This window comes from Monodon monoceros, unplaced genomic scaffold (assembly GCF_005190385.1).
Source record: "Monodon monoceros isolate NGI ecotype Baffin Bay Population unplaced genomic scaffold, NGI_Narwhal_1 Super_Scaffold_4, whole genome shotgun sequence".
NCBI lineage: Eukaryota > Metazoa > Chordata > Mammalia > Artiodactyla > Monodontidae > Monodon > Monodon monoceros.
The window spans coordinates 24,030,014-24,047,622 of NW_021703781.1; the positions used below are offsets into that span (position 1 = coordinate 24,030,014).

The window sequence follows — 17,609 nt, forward strand, 5'->3', positions numbered from 1 at the left end:
TTCTCATATTGGAACAAATTGGATTAATTGCTTACTTTTTTTTTTTAACGTCTTTATTGGAGTATAATTGTTTTAAAATGGTGTGTTAGTTTCTGCTATACAACAAAGTGAATTAGCTATAAGTATATATATATCCCCATATCCTCTCCCTCTTGAGCCTCCCTCCAACCCTCCCTATCCGACCCCTCTAGGTCGTCACAAAGCATCAAGCTGATCTCCCTGTGCTATGCATCAGCTTCCCACTAGCCATCCATTTTAAATTTGGTAATATATATATGTCCATGCCACTCTCTCACTTCGTCCCAGCTTACCCTTCCCCCACTGTGTCCTCAAGTCTGTTCTCTACACCTGCGTTTTTATTCCTGCCTTGACACTAGGTTCATCAGTACCGTTTTTCTGGATTCTATACATATGCGTTAGCATATAGTATTTGTTTTTCTCTTTCTGACTGACTTCACTCTGTATGACAGACTCTAGGTCCATCCACCTCACTACAAATAACTCAATTTCGTTTCTTTTTATGGCTGAGTAATATTCCATTGTATATATGTGCCACATCTTCTTTATCCATTCATCCGATGATGGACACCTAGGTTGCTTCCATCTCCTGGCTATTGTAAATAGAGCTGTAATGAACATTTTGGTCCATGACTCTTTTTGAATTATGGTTTTCTCAGGGTATTTGCCCAGTAGTGGGATTGCTGGGTCATGTGGTAGTTCTATTTGTAGTTTTTTAAGGAACCTCCATACTGTTCTCCATAGTGGCTGTATCAATTTACATTCCCACCAACAGTGCAGGATGGTTCCCTTTTCTCCACAGCCTCTCTAGCATTTATTGTTTGTAGATTTTTTGATGATGGCCATTCTGACCAGTGAAGTGATACCTCATTGTGGTTTTGATTTGCATTTCTCTAATGATTAGTGATGTTGAGCATCGGTTCATGCGTTTGTTAGCAATCTGTATGTCTTCTTTGGAGAAATGTCTGTTTAGGTTTTGGGCCCATTTTTGGATTGGGTTGTTTGATTTTTTGATATTGAGCTGCATGGGCTGCTTGTATATTTTGGAGATTAATCCTTTGTCTGTTGCTTCATTTGCAAATATTTTCTCCCATTCTGAGGGTTGTCTTTTCATCTCGTTTATGGTTTCCTTTGCTGTGCAAAAGCTTTTAAGTTACATTAGGTTCCATTTGTTTATTTTTGTTTTCATTTCCATTTCTCTAGGAGGTGAGTCAAAAAGGATCTTGCTGTGACTTATGTCATAGAGTGTTCTGCCTATGTTTTCCTCTAAGAATTTTATAGTGTCTGGCCTTACATTTAGCTATTTAATCCATTTTGAGTTTATTTTTGTGTATGGTGTTAGGAAGTGTTCTAATTTCATTCTTTTATATGTAGCTGTCCAGTTTTCCCAGCACACTTATTGAAGAAGCTGTCTTTTCTCCATTGTATATTCTTGCCTCCTTTGTCAAAGATAAGTTGACCATATGTGCGTGGGTTTACCTCTGGGCTTTGTATCCTGTTCCATTGATCTATATTTCTCTTTTTGTGCCAGTACCATACTGTCTTGATTACTGTATCTTTATAGTATAGTTTGAAGTCATGTAGCCTGATTCCTCCAGCTCTGTTTTTCTTTCTCAGGATTGTTTTTGCTATTCGGGGTCTTTTGTGTTTCCATACAAACTGTAAAATTTCTTGTTCTAGTTCTGTGAAAAATGCCATTGGTATTTTGATAGGGATTGCATTGAATCTGTAGATTGCTTTGGGTAGTACAGTCATTTTCACAATGTTGATTCTTCCAATCCAAGAATATGGTATACCTTTCCATCTGTTTGTATTGTCTTTCTTTCCTCAGTGTCTTATAGTTTTCTGCATACAGGTCTTTTGTCTCCTTAGGTAGGTTTATTCCTAGGTATTTTATTCTTTTTGTCAACTGCTTACTTTTGAACCAATCACTATGAGCAAGTGGAGAGACTGTATTGATTGACTCATGTCCAACAAGGACTACCCCTGGAGCTGTGCTCTTGTGCATCAGAAAGGGGCAAGTATCTATCTCAGAAAAGCAAAAGGTTTTTTAGATCTCTGAGTTTGGTTTCATTGGGAAGAATTGATCCCTTGGCTATTCTAGCTGCAAGAAAGCCTGGGTAATTTAGTATAGTTAGCTGAGTTCTGATAGGAGGAAGGGGAAATACATTTTGGGTGGACAACTAGTGGTATCTTTTATACCAACAACAAAGAATGGGATTATCATACTTGGTTCAGAGAAAGCATCGTTCATCCCTTAGGTTTGGGGAGGCGCCCACCTTCTCTCAGCATATTTGCCTCCTTTGACAGATAACACTTTTCAAATGTTCTCCTTAAATGTGAATTGATACTTCTCCATCAAGAAGTGGGTCTATGTTCCCTTCCTGGAATCTGGGAGGACTCATGTATGATTCAGGTGAGAAGTGATATTTGTGACTTTCAAGGCTAGGTTAGAAAAGGCAATACAGCTTCTGCATAGCTCTTGATCTCTTGCGAGATGTGCCTTTGGAATTCTGAGTCCTGTAAAGAAGTCTGCTGAAGTCATCATGCTTGAGAGCCCATGGGAGGGACCACATAGAAATAGAAAGAGATACTTGAAGGGCTCCATCACTTAAGCCCCCATGATCTTCGAGTCTTCCTAGTCCAGGTACCAGACATATGATTGAAGAAGCTTTTCAGATGACCCCAGCTGTAGCTACTATCTCACTGCAGCCTCATGAGAGACTCTGAGCTAGAACTTCCCAGCCAGGTTACTTCCAAATTCCTGAACCACAGAAAACATGAGAGAATAAAAGATTATTGTTTTGGAGTAATTTACATGCAGCAATAGATAACTACTATACTTCTCCAAAGTATTAGATTCTACAAGCTAAGGATGAAGGAGAGAATGCCTACTGAGTAGGTAACCAATGGTGTTTGTTCGACTAATAAGTAGTAAAGGTGTTAAAGCAACAATTCAATGCATATAAAAATAAAAACTCAAGGCTATTTTTCAAAGCACTATTTACAATAATAAAAAGTTGGAGACAACCTAAATGTCCAAAACTAGAAAGTTGTTTAAATAAATTATGGTTCTTGCACACCTTAAATGTAATATGTCTATAAACTGACTATAAAAATCAAGGTTTGAAGAATATTCAATGTCATGGGCATATGTTCTTGATATAATAATGTTAAGGTGAAAATAGTAGGAATAAAAATTGAACACTATATTTTAAAAGGGTGAATTTTATAGTATATAAATTATCTCAGAAAAAAATTGTATGAGAAAAAATTGAACATACACATAAAAATATATATGAACAGAAAAAAAGGCTAAAAGGGAATATATTAAAATGTTATTAGTAGTTATCTTTGGAAGCTGAAATTCTCCATAATATTTAATACCATTATTTGTAGCTTTCTCACACAATGAATAAGGTTGAAGTGCAATAAAAAAGTGAGAAAACTGGAAAAAGGTGTAAAGTTGAAAATGATTTAAATTCACATTGCATTTTTAAAAGCTTGGTCAAGAAAGAGCAGGATCATATGGTAGTTCTATTTTTAATTTTTGAGGATGCTCCATACTGATTTCAATAATGGCTGTACTAATTTACATTCCCCAAAGTGTATAAGGATTCACTTTTCTCCACATCCTCACCAACACTTGTTATTTTCTGACTTTTTGATAGGAGCCATTCTAACAGATATGAGGTGATAGGTGATATCTGTGTGGTTTTGATTTGCAGTTCCCTGTTGATTATTGATACTGAGCACCTTTTTGGATGTCTTCTTTAGAAAATGCAATTCTACTTCTGGGTATATATCTAAAGGAAACAAAATCAAACTCTTGAAAAGATATCTGCACTCCCATGTTCATTGCAGCATTATTCACAATAGCCGAGACATGGAAAGAACCTATGTGTCCACGCAATGATAAAGAAAATGTGGTATATGTATACAGTGGAACATTATTCAGCATTAAAAAAGAAGGAAATTCTGCCATTTGCAACAACATGGATGAAACTGGAAGACAGTATGCTAAGTGAAATAAGCCAGACACGGAAAGATAAATACTGCATGCTCTCACTTACATGTAATATCTAAAAAAGTCAAACTCGTAGAAACAAAGAGTAGAAGGGTGGTTACTATGGGATGGGGTGGACGGAGTGGGAGAAATGGGGAGATGCTGATCAAAGTGTACAAACTTTCAGTTATAAGATGAGTAAGTTTTGGAGACCTAATATACAGCCTGGTGACTATAGTTAATAATACTGTATACTGTTAATGTATTGTATACATGAAATTTTCTGAGTAGATCTTAAGTATTTTCAACATACATGAAAAATGGTAACTATACGCGATGATGGATGTGTTAATTAGCTTGATTATAGTGATCATTTCACAATGTGTCTGTATATCAAAACACCACATTGTACACTATAAATGTATATATACATATATGATACCATATATTTTATATAAATAAATAAATAGTCTTTATTTGCGAATTATACCTTATTAAAGCTAGGGGTAAAAAAAAGAAAAAGAACCACATTGTTTTCAAAATGATGGCGGAAGTGGTTGTGGTTTTGGGTGGGGGTGGAGGGTGGGGTGGGGTGTGCATGCAGCATTTGGGGAAGGAAAGGAAGAACTACTGATTGAGCCACTGTGTGGTTCTTATGTGGGGACAGCGTGGGGAAAGGGCTGGTGACGTGTTCTAGAGAGAGAAGGTACATCTGTGGTGAGATAGGGGGATGCAGTGTGTATGTGTATAAGTTGTAGATTGACCCACGTGGGCATAAAGTGCACTGGAGTGTACTGAGTAGGTGTAAGTAAATCCTTAGACACATGACCGACATACAGCAGTCCAAAACCTCACCAGGAGGAGAACACAAACACGGAGCGAAACTGAGCGTCCCAACTAAATATAGAAGAATCTCTATCCTTGACTAAAATTTCCACAAATTGTACTCACACTGACAGTTGCTACCATGTCTCAATTTCCCAGGCTGTGTAATAAAAGAGAACTGTACTTCTTGTTTTCTACCTACCTCAGAGAATTGCTATGGACTTAAAAGAATCTAAAGTTTCCCATGTCATTGGCACTGTGTAAAATAACTGCCAGCATCAAAAACTCTTCCCCAGTTTCCTCTAATTGGAAAATGCTAAATTTTTACATATCTTACAATGTTCCCTATCATTAGTGGCCTTCAGACTAATTAACACGGCAAAAAGTAATGTTGAGCTAGCCACGACCACGAGCAAATGTCACACAGTCCCTAACCTCTGTAGGTTATAATCTTGTGGAAATTTACCTTTTCATCTTTTTTTTTTTTTTTTTGCGGTACGCGGGCCTCTCACCGCTGTGGCCTCTCCGGTTGCGGAGCACAGGCTCTGGATGCGCAGGCTCAGCGGCCATGGCTCACGGGCCCAGCCGCTCCGCGGCATGTGGGATCTTCCCGGACCGGGGCACGAACCCATGTCCCCTGCATCTGCAGGCGGACTCTCAACCACTGCGCCACCAGGGAAGCCCTCATCTTCATCTTTGAGTTGTATGAACATTCACTTCCGTCTGACTAATTTAATCACTCTCCAGAACATGCTTCCCTCCAGGTCTTGCTCATTCTGGAATGTCGGCCAGCCGTCTTGCCTGCCTAACCAAACATTATTCTTCCTTTGAGGCCAGATTTAATTCCACCATCCCATAAATTCTTTCTTACCCTCAGGCCCATGGTGAGCTCCTCTCGCTTGGAACTTGATCACATGATCTTCACCACATTATTTTTGACTTACTTTCGTGATGGTTCTTAGTCTAGTGCAGGTTATGAATTGACCTCTCTCTCTCTGGTAACATTTTTTGAGTGCTTATTATGTGCTAATCCTTTGTATTCAATAAGATTGAAAACATTATTATCCCCATTTTAGAGATGAGAAAACAGAAGCTTTGTAACTTGCCAAGTATCAATTTGAAACCGTGTGGCTAAGTGCCCAGCTATAAATCTGGGGTTCTGTTATTATAGAGGAAGAGCAGAACAGGTATTGGGGACATCTAGCAGTCTCTGTCATAGAGAGATGTGAGAGAAATATAAAATGGTCATCTAATAAACGGCAAACTGTGATAAGTGCTACGAAGCAGAAAGGATTGTATAAAGAGCTCATGCCAGGGCTTTGCAGTGGGAAGTCATAGAGAAAGAACTAGAAGTGGGCTTTGAAGATAGGTGCATTAGTTATTCTATTGCTATGTAACAAATTACCTCACAACGCCCATTTATGTTTTTATTTTTTATATCAATTTATTTATTTATTTTTGGCTGCGTTGGGTCTTCGTTGCTGCGCGCAGGCTTTCTCTAGCTGTGGTTAGTGGGGGCTACTCTTTGTCGTGGTGCTCAGGCTTCTCATTGCGGTGGCTTCTCTTGTTGCAGAGCACGGGCTCTAGTCGCGCAGGCTTCAGTAGTTGTGGCTTGCGGGCTCTAGAGCGCAGACTCAGTAGTTGTGGCACACGGGCTTAGTTGCTCCGTGGCATGTGGGATCTTCCCGGACCAGGGCTCGAACCCACGTCCCCTGAATTGGCAGGCGGATTCTTAACCACTGTGCCACCAGGGAAGCCCACAACTCCCATTTATTATCTCAAAATTGTATACGTCCAAAGTCTTGTGTGGTGTGGCTGGATTCTCTGCTCAGTATCACAAGGCTGTAATCAAGGTGCCAACTGGACTGAGTTCTCATCTGGAAGCTTTGGGGCAAATCTGTTACCAAGATCATTCTTCTTGTTGGCAGAATTCAGTTCCTTGCGGCTGTGGGAATGAGGTCCATGTTTTCCTGCTGTCTGTCAGCCAGGGCTAGGCTTAGCTCCTAGAAGCTGCCTGCATTCCTTGATATGTGGCCTCTTGCATCTTTAATCCAGCAATAGCTTGTCAAATCCTTCTTGTGCTTCTAATTTTTAATTTCCTCTTCTGTGACCAGCTGGAGAAAATTCTCTGCTTTAAGGGGGCTAATGCGATTAGGCGAGGCCTGCCTTGATAACCTCCCTATCTTAAATTCAACTGTACTATATAACGTCATCTAATCATGGGAGTAAAATCTATTATAGTCGTAGTCCTGGGGATTATACCAGGGGCCGTAAATCTAGGGGGACATCTTAGAATTTTACCTACCAGAGTAGATAAGACATAGACAAATAGAGAGAACTTTCTAGGTGGGAAAGAAATGCAGGCAAAACTCAAAAGTGAAACTCCACCACAGATTTTTGGATATTAGAATATGTCTGTTTGTGACTGCTCCAATAATAATAATAGCTTCCTTTTACTGAGGTCTCCTTGGTGTTTACACAAATTCATTCACCAATCCATATATCAGCTCTATGAGGGTGGTATCATTTCACTTTTACAAAGAAAGAAATTCAGGCAGAGAGAAGAAAAGCCACTCACCAGAGTTCTATCCCAATCAAGTTGTGAAGCTGGGATTATGGCTTGAGCTCTGGATGACTGCCGAGTTTGTGCTCTTTGCATTGTGTAACCCACCTGACTGTGGGTCTGGATGGGAAAGCAGAAGGCAGTAATGTTGGTCTGAGCCCAGTCTGTGGAGGTATTGACGTTAAAATGTATTAAAATGTGTTAACAGGTGCCGTGGAAGATTTTAGAGGGTGCATGTGAATTGTGGGGGAGGAAGGGGACAGAAGTGGATATGGATATGTATGGAGGGGAACACATGGACTGGATATGCAATATGGTATTTTAGGGAGGTTAACATGGCCAGTCAGGAGGAGCCTGGATTACAAGATTGTAGGCAGCGATGATATGTTACAATTGACAACTACATGATCCAGCCTCTGAATCTCGCTGCCAACTTGCAGGAAATTCACAGGACAGAAGAACGTGTTAAATTGCACATAAGTATACAATCAGCAAAGTGGAGGCAGCGTGAGGATTATAGAAAACAAATCGTATACAGTTCCATCACCCCAATATTATTATTACTAATGTGAAATAGTGAACAGAGAAAAAAGCTTTGGTAGCTATGGTAGGACTAGAGAAAAATTTTAATAGATTTGATAAGAAACTCCATAAGGAATGGAAGTTCCTAGGGAGTTGTTTAGTAATTAAGGCAGTCATGGTCAGACCTATGTTACCAGCTATGTAACTAGGGTCAGGTTCATGGGTGTACAATCAATGTAGTTACACAGGGCCCTGCACTCAGAACTTCATATTTGGGGTCAAATGCTCTGCAATCATTGTCTGTATTCTTAATAATTTTATCTTTGAATTTGTATTTTAGAAGAGAAGTCCAATGGGACAATTGGAACAGGCACTGGGGGCTTGGAACCTCAGCTTCTACATGGTCCTCCCTTCTACCACCTCTCTTGGATGGGTATTCAGCTTGCTTGCTCTCCCAACCTCTGGCCCCCTGACCTCACCTAGCCTCCCCTGCCCTTGTCCAGTGACCACTTTTACCCTCTACTGTACCTTGGGCAGGGCTCTGTGTGTGCCACCGATAGTATCTAGGGGTTAGGCAAGGAGGTGGTCATTCTCAACCCAAGGTATCAATACCACTGCATTTTTTTGCGCTTGACTTGGTGGAGGTGAGTCTCTTGACTTCCTTTGTCCAGTTATTGAGAGAGTCTCAGTGTGGAGGTTGTAATACCTTTGGAGGTCACCCATTTGCTGTGGGTTGGGGAGGCAGGCCTGTGGTAAGGAGAGATGCCTGGTTTGGCCTCCTGTCCCTTGCTGGGAATAGTATGCCAGTCCAGCGGCTAGCAGGAGGGGGCTTCAGGCAGCCAGTGGGTTGCATGGGCCCCCAATTTCCTATGGGGGGATCTGTATTTATCCCAAAGGTATCTCCCTGCCCAGGAGTGTGACATTAGATAGCAAATAAAAAATACTCTGACAGGTTGAGAGAGAGAACCCAAAAAAGGAGTAAGCTTTACATTTTAGTATCTTTAACAGCACTTTTTTTCTGCTTTTTGATCCACATTTTTATTTTGCACTGGGTCCCACAAATTGAGTAGCTCGTCCTATGTGTGATCTTAGAAATGACAAAGTACCAAATTTAAAGTTTCTTAGAATTTAGAAAGTACCAAATAAACGTTAGCTTAAAACAGAGAAAGAAATCCATTGCCTCTAAGGACATGAAAGCAGTAACAAAAAAGTGGAGGTATTTATGAGAAGGAAAAGTACAGGACTTGGTAACACACACAGTAGAAACAGGGGATATATACCACTAGGCAAAAATAATTTCAAGAATTGCACAGGGCAACACACACTAGTTTAGTCTCTTGCAAAACATGGGTGCTTGAGAAATATTTGCATTTGACTTGAGCATCTTCAGCTTGGAGGTATCAGCGAAACTGTTTCCTCTTGGAATGGGGAAGCTTAGGCAAAAGAGATTTTGAGGTGAGGAAGACATTTAGAAGATGTCATCTACAAAGCATGCTGTGAGAGGAATAGGCAATTTGGTCTAATCTATCAAAATGTAAAATGTACATAGTTTTGCATTTTCACTTCATTTCTAGGTCCTCGATAAATACACATGTGTACAATACAGAAGCAAGTACAATGATGTTCATGCAGAACTGTTGAATAGGGGCTTCCCTGGTGGCGCAGTGGTTGAGAGCCCGCCTGCCGATGCAGGGGACACGGGTTCGTGCCCCGGCCTGGGAAGATCCCACATGCCGCGGAGCGGCTGGGCCCGTGAGCCATGGCCGCTGAGCCTGTGCGTCCGGAGCCTCTGCTCCGCAACGGGAGAGGCCACAACAGTGAGAGGCCCGCGTACCGCAAAAAAAAAAAAAAAAAAAAGCAAAAATCAGAAACCAACCTAAATGTCCATAACTAGGAAACTGTTCGATTTCAGGCAATGGCGTACCATGCAGCCATTAAAAAGAATGAGGTAGACCTGGACCTATATTTACCAGGAGTGAGACAACCAGGGGATTTTAATTAAGGGGAAAAAATATCAAGTTCCAGGAAAATGCTTAATCCCATTTACTTAGAAAATATATATGTACAAGATAATGAGTAGATAAAGGTCTAGAAGCCTGAACACCAAACTTTAAACTGTGAGTATCTCTGAGCTTGGGAGTGGGTGGAGCGTGTGTGTGAATGAATGGGACGCTTATGCTTTCTCTGTGCACTTCTGTGTTTGAATGTATTACTGAGAGGAAATGGAAAGTATATTTTGAGGGCGTCGTGTGAAGGGAAAAGTTGGGGAGCAGGGTGAAGACTTACAGCCCCCTGGTTTCTTCAGACTCCAGCGCCGTCTGAGGTGAGGAGACCCCACCCCGCTGAGGTGATTCTGCAGAGGGGCGGAGCTCTGCAGAGCCAACACTGGAGGCGGCCCCGGGGGGGCGGGGCCCCGACTCCAGCCGCACGCTCCGCTCCCACCATGCCCTTATAAGGAGCGCCCGGCGTTAGGGCTCGGGAATCCGGTCGCAAACCCCGCGGCTCAGCCCCAATCCCAGGCCCCTCCCTTGGGAATGGGGGCGGGGCTGGGCCCTGGCGGCGCGGTTGCGTGGGCGGAGCATCTCAAAGACGGACCAATAGGAGTGGAGGCCCGGGTCTGAGCGGCGTTGCCATTGGGCGCAGCGACGAGAGGGGGCGGGGCGCTCGCGAGACTGGTTACGCCGAGGGAAGCCCGGACTCCGTAGTCGCTGCTCAGAGTCCGTCTCTCCGCGGATCCCCGGCGCCGCCGTTCTCAGATCTCTGTAGCCCGCGGTTCGCCGCCCCGCTCGCCGCCGCGATGCCGGTGTTTCATACGCGCACGATTGAGAGCATTCTGGAGCCGGTGGCGCAGCAGATCTCGCACCTGGTGATCATGCACGAGGAAGGCGAGGTGGACGGCAAAGCCATCCCTGACCTCACCGCGCCTGTGGCCGCCGTGCAGGCGGCCGTCAGTAACCTCGTTCGGGTGAGCGCGCTGGGCCTGGGATGGGGAACGGGGGCGGGAGACGTCCCTGGGGTTCCGGCTTGCCTTGCGGCTCCCCTGCGCTGCCTGTGGCTTTGCCGGTGGGCTGGGGAGCCAGACCGCCTCGGGTTTGAATCCTGACGCCCCCGCGTTGTGACCTTGAGCAAGCCCCCGAGCCTCTCTGGGTTTCAGTTTCCTCACCTATAAAATGGGGGCAATCATAATAATGCCTGCCTTGCGGGTTTGTTGTGAAGATTCAGCGAGGTGGTATTTATAAAGTGGCTAGCGCAGCTTATGACCCATAGTAAGCGCTCAATAAATGACAGGCGTTAGGATGTCTGATAGCCCCTTTCCCTCAGCAGGCTGTCGCCCCTCCCGTTGACAGTCTTGCTTTCAGCTCCTTTTTAGGCCTCCTCAGCCTGGCCTCTGGGCTGGCGGGCTCCTCTGATGATTCCCTGACTTGCCTTCCAGGGATTCTTATTTGAGTCACGTTCTCCTTTCTAATACTTCTGCCCCTTACCTTGAAACCCGCCTCACCCACCTCTGAGCCCTCCCCAGAGCTCCCCGCGTCCGGCCCTTCTGTCCACTTGTTTTAGTGGCCACTCGTCCCTGTCTCCTCCTTTCCTGGGCATTCTACCTCTGCTCACACCTCTGGCACTCAAAAACACCGGGTGATATCTTTATGCAGTAATTCATGACTACGAATCCCCTTTCCCCTTTCGCTTAACCCTGTTGCCTTTCATCCCCCTCCTCCCCCTCCAACTCCCGTGGAGATTTCCACCTGGCTTTACCTGCTGTCAAACGGCTTCCTCCAACTGGGGCCTTTCCAGACTCGGGGGCCCTCTTCATCGGCCCCTCCTCCTGGCAGGAAGCAAGATGGAGAGGCCTGTGGAATCTGGGATCTGCGGCCCCTGCCGGAGAAAAGAACGGGGCGTCTCCTCCCCGAGCCACAACTTTCCTAGATGGCGAAGTGGCTCTGCAGACCCCTGTAGCCCACAGCTGTGACTAATAACTGAGGTGATTCCTGGAGGAGGCGGAGTCCACTTCTGAAAGGGGAAAAGAGGTGCTGTGACCAGTCTCCTAACACTCTGCTGGCTAATATCACACTTTTCTTTCCCACCCTGGGTGGGTGACTCTGCTGCTGCCTGTGGGGAACAAATTTGGAAAAATTTTATACGGCTTCCCCACTGAGCTGTGTAACTAGCGTGTGCCAGGGTAGTTAGGAGGCTGGTAGGCAACTGTGGGTCTGGGTGGGGCTTGGGTTCCGTATCTGTTTAGAGCACTTTAGCACACTTCAGCTGCTCAAAGTCTTCCTCAGTCTTCAGGGGCCCAGTTCAGGAGACAGTTCAGGAGACTGGTACTAGGAGAATGCTACTGACCAAATTCCCCATCTGCCTTCTGTGTAGATTTAGTTAGACTGTATTCAGGAAGTATACTGAATTCATTCAAAATGTCTACTTCTACACTGTTCTTGTTCTTTTTATAACTAATTTTAATCTAAGACTCCGGAGTACATTCTTATGTAGTGTTGTCTAACATGGCTGCATTCCAGGCCTCCATTTCTCAACAAATAGGAAACAATGTAAAGAGACAAGGTAATAGTGTCCCTCCAAGGAGTACTTCAGGAAATGAAATCTTAAAACCACATGTTGCACTTGGAGCAGAGTTAGTGTATAGTCTAGGGGCTGATATCTGGTTAGGCTATTTAGAAAAAAGTTATTTATGAGCTTCAATGCATGAATTAATAAGAACTGAATGTCTGCTATATAGGGAGCATTTTAATAAATCAGTGGTTCTTAGGTTGAGATGTGTATCAGAATCACCAGTGGGGCTTTTTAGAAATAAAGATGTCCAGCCCCCACCCCAGACTTACTGAGGAGCTCTTTAGGGGGTCAGGTCAAGGCCTTTGTGTTTTTGAGAAGCTCCATAGGTGACTTTGATATAGTCCCTTAGTTAGGAAACACTAATAGATACTATGACACAAATACCAAAAAAATGAGGCCATTGATAAGCTGAAAACAAAATTACATGTAATTACAAACTTCCCAATACATTACAAAAGAAGGGACTTGAGATTGGTGGTACATAGGAGTTAGCAGAGAGAAAGTGGGGAGGGTTGTGTTGATAAGTAGTTAATCATGAACAAAGGTACTTGTGAATAAGTGACTTCCAGATTACAGCAAGTAGATTGTCTTGCTTAGCTCAGGAGGCAAGTTGGAGAGAAACTGGAGATGAAATTGGTGCATACCATATGGGCACTTTAACAGAAGTCCAATAAGACGAACAAAGAGAATGGAAGGGATAGGATGAGGACAGTGTGTGAGGCAGACTGTATAGATTGTGTTCTGGGGAGGCCCGAGGACCTACCCATTGCTTGGAATCCTGGGTGTCAGTTGTGGCCCTGTGTATATGCTGCTGAATATTGTCATGAATCGTGTACATGTATCAAGTTCCCAACTAGATTGTGTCTGGAGAACAGGCCTCGTATGTGCTTCTCAGTTCCTACCCTCAACATTGGCCCATGGGATGGCTTGATATTGTTGAAGGAAAGAAGGAACTATGGGAAGGAAGATAAATTAGGAGACTTTTAAAATTGGTTGGTCATGAGGAGAATGAGGGCCTGGACTTTGGGTGTGGCAGGGAAAATGGAGCAGGAATTAGAACCATATTAGAAATACAGTAGAAGAAGAATTAGTAGAGCTTGATAATAGAACTCTCAGGAAAAAAACACACGGTGCTACTATAAATTAACGAATCTGATTTTTGAACAAATATTCTGGAATTTATACAATTCAGGTTTCTTTCAGTTACCTTGGGAGGCTATATCCTTATTCCAGTGCTTCTCTTTGGGAATTTCTTACAGATTATTTACATACATATGTCAAATTAGTTTGTTTTATTTTGGTCAAGAAAATTTTGTCTGAAGTGGGCATTTTTTAACCCTACTACTTTATATACCATTCTTGAGTCTAAAGTGACTTTTGGATATTTCCAAAATTAAAATTTACCAGGTGATGATGAAATTCTGAATTGTTAAGCTGTAGTCATCCACTTATGAGGTAGGTATTTATTGAGACACATCCCTTCTAACATCAAATAAGTATGATAAGTATGATATTGGGCGGAATAAGTATAATACTGGATTGAAGGTCCTAAGTGGCCCGGAGGAAGTGAAGTATCATGGAAGTTCAGAGGAAGGTACTCTTCTTGATAGCATGGGGAAGGCTTCATGGAGGAGATAACCTCTGAGTTGGCCTTAAAGAAGGTGGGATTGGAACTTTTAAAGACATGGTAAGAAAGGCATTACAAGTGGAAAGAATACCTAAACAAAGGCATAGAATTATTGAGAATCTGAGGACCAAGTTTTGACTTAGGAAATCATTAAGCAAGACTCATTTAGATTTGTAATTTTTCATGTGTATTTGTTAAACAAAAGTATCCTGGTCACTTTATATATATATCATCACAATTGAGTCATCACTTTTACTCCACCCTTAGGGAGAGGGTAGGATGGGATTATTTACATGACCTTTTTTCAACTGAATAAGACCATTTTTTAATTTTTATTTATTTTAATTTTTTTGCGGTATGCGGGCCTCTCACTGCTGTGGCCTCTCCCGTTGCAGAGCAACGCGCAGGCTCAGCGGCCATGGCTCACGGGCCCAGCTGCTCCGCGGCATGTGGGATCTTCCCGGACTAGGGCACGAACCCGTGTCCCCTGCATCTGCAGGCGGACTCTCAACCACTGCGCCACCAGGGAAGCCCAAGGCCATTTTTTAAAAAACAGCTTTGTTGATATATAATTCACATACCATACAATTCGCTCATTTAAACACTCAACTCAGTGTTTTTTTTTTTTTTTTTTTAGTATATTTACAGAATTGCACAACATCACTACAGTCTAATTTTAGGACAGTTTTGTTCCCAGAAAAAGAAACTTCATACCCATTACAGTCACTGATTCTCTCCCATCCCCCAGCACCCCAGCCCTAGGCAACCACCATTCTGCTTTCTGTCTTTGTGGATTTGCCCTTTCTGGACATTTCATATAAATGGAATCAGAAAATAATGTGGCCTTTTGTGTAGGACTTTTCACTTAGCATAATGTTTTCAAGGTTCATCTGTGATGTAGTATATCTCAGAAATTCATTCCTTTTTGTTGCTGAATAATATTCCATTGTATAAAATAAGGCCATTTTAAACACAGGGAATGATTCTAATGCAGTAACAAAACAAGGAGGGGGCCTAGGAGAAAGATGGATGGGAAGGGAAAAATAGAGGAGAGGTACAGGTTCCAAGGATGGGATTCAGTCAGCAGTGTGAAAAATTCAGAAGTCTTAGACTGTCTTGTAGCATGGTATATAAATTTTTCTTTTTTCCCATTGAAGTGGCCCATAGAAATCTGACAGTCTTTGTGACCATATAGTCGTGCCAGTTTTATTAATGGGGGTTCATACACTTTGCTTTCTCCATTGCAGCATCTGAGGGCATGTGTTGTAACTACTCCTGGGACTCATGAAATATTTATTTCGGACGTTTTTCTGGCCTTTACTTTTATGAGCCTCACCCACATATCATACCCTGTTGGGACCAGCTCTGGGACAAATAGCAGCATTGTCTTTAAACTGATAGATGGGAAAGACTGTTCTGCTCTTAAAAAGAAATCAATTTTGTCGTTTATAAATTATCTATATTAACATCTGAAATTATTCCTACTTTAATTTCTTTTGGTTGATGTTGGACTTATTTCAGTTAAAATAAATAACAGTGTTTGGGTGACAGGCCTGTGGGTGATTTTCTTCTTCTTCATATTCTGTATTTTCCAATTTTTAAAATGAACATATAAATTCCTATATTAAGGAAAAAGTTAATATGGTAAATAATAAGAATGTATAATTCTTTATTGTTTATAAAATGCTTTCATATGTATAATCTCATAGCTGTTCTTTAAGGTAGGTATTGCTATGGTCTGAATTTTACAGATGAAGATACTGTAGATCAGGGAAGTTAAGTAACCTGCCCACAGTGGCACAGCTAATTAGTGGGAGAGCTTGGACTTGAGCTCTGTTTCACTTACTCTGGACACTCTGCTCTTTTCACTCCACCATTCTGTGTCCACTTAGAACAAAGTTGTTAAATATCACTGGAAGTTTTCTAGCTTGAATCAGAAGCAATGAGAATGTTGTTAGTCAAAGAGTTTCCATTTGTCCTGGGCTTGGCAAGATTATCTGTATAAAGGCTGGTTTTGGCATGGCCTGTGTGAAGGGCCTATATTAAAAAAATGATGTGAAGGTAGTGTTCTGTTTCAAAGTGACATTCAATTTTGCAGCGTTAAAAAAAAAAGAATAGATACAGATAACACAAGTATGTCTGCCAAACACGTAAAGGCTTTTCTAGTATTTATGGCTGCTTAGCTTGAAGTCTATGAGAACTAAATAGTATTTAAAGTAGGTTTCTAGGATTTCTGTATTTAAATAGTATTTATAGTAGGTTTGTGGATTCTTTGGGGAATCGTGAAGTTTCATTTGAAACACTTTGTCTCTAGATCAAAAGAGATGTACAAATAGGACTTAGCATTTACTCATGATCGAGAGAATGGAAGAGTTTTGGAGATTGTATGTTTCTACAACTATGTTTATAATTTTAATGGAGCCCCAATTTAAATATTTGTTTATATATATTGACACAGTGGAAAGTTGGGCTTTTCTAAAGCTGTTTTGTAAATAGCACTGGTATAACAATGGACAAAATAAAAGTTATTTTATATTTTATGGACAAAATAAAAGTTAGAGTAAAAGTTTTGTGGTATCAACCACAGTATCATAAGTTGACTCCTTCTGCTATAGTCCGGAGTAAGGGTAGCATTAAGGCAACTGTTTTTATGGAGATGGGACTTATTTGGATTTTAATATTTCTGGTACATTGGTTAAAAAAGGAGTCTGGTTATTTTATATAGTTAATTACCGGTCACTTATATATATGTGTGTGTATGTGTATATGTATATATAAAATACTTACGTTTTGTATGTATCACAACTGAGAGGGTCATTATTTTAAAAGCTTTCTGACAACTTCCTGGTCTTTTACTGGCACACCTAGAAAGAGGGTAGGATGGGAATATCTTAATTATCCACAGTCTAAAGTCCATCATAGCATGTATTTTTTTCTCTTGTGACAGTCATCATACTTGGTCAGTGTTTGTCTTCATTGGGTTGTACGTTTCTCAGTGGCAGAGGCCATGTCTGTTGTGTTTGCTCCTTTCGATGTCAGGCTGGTCATAGGTGTGCAATATAACTTTTTTTTAAAAAAATTAACTATATATGTGTGTGTGTATATATATATATGGCATTCATTTTTAAAAAAATAAATTTATTTATTTTTGGCTGCATCGGGTCTTCGTTGCTGTGGGCGGGCTTTCTCTAGTTGCGTGAGCAGGGGCTACTCTTCGTTGAGGTGCGCAGGCTTCTCACTGCGGTGGCTTCTGTTGTTGCAGAGCACGGGCTCTAGGTGCACGGGCTTCAGTAGTTGTGGCATGTGAGCTCAGTAGTTGTGGCTCGCAGGCTCAGTAATTGTGGCGCACGGGCTTAGTTGCTCCACAGTATGTGGGATCTTCCCAGACCAGGGCTCAAACCCATGTCCCCTGCATTGGCAGGTGGATTCTTAACCACTGCACCACCAGGGAAGCCCATCATTCATTTTTTTGTGCACAAAAT

General features: G+C 42.1%; 1 protein-coding gene across 3 annotated transcripts in view; it reads left to right on the plus strand.

Moving 5' to 3' along the window:
* Positions 1 to 10,641: 10,641 nt before the first annotated feature.
* The window catches only part of VCL (vinculin), a 99,043-nt gene continuing 92,075 nt past the window's right edge, over positions 10,642 to 17,609 (plus strand). For 2 of the 3 annotated variants that reach the window (XM_029244915.1, XM_029244914.1), the window contains exon 1: positions 10,653 to 10,899. In XM_029244915.1, coding sequence (XP_029100748.1) covers positions 10,732 to 10,899 — 168 coding nt within the window. In that variant the 5' untranslated portion in view covers positions 10,653 to 10,731. Of the gene's footprint in view, positions 10,900 to 17,609 lie in introns of all 3 variants that reach the window. The other variant, XM_029244913.1, reaches the window with a different exon arrangement.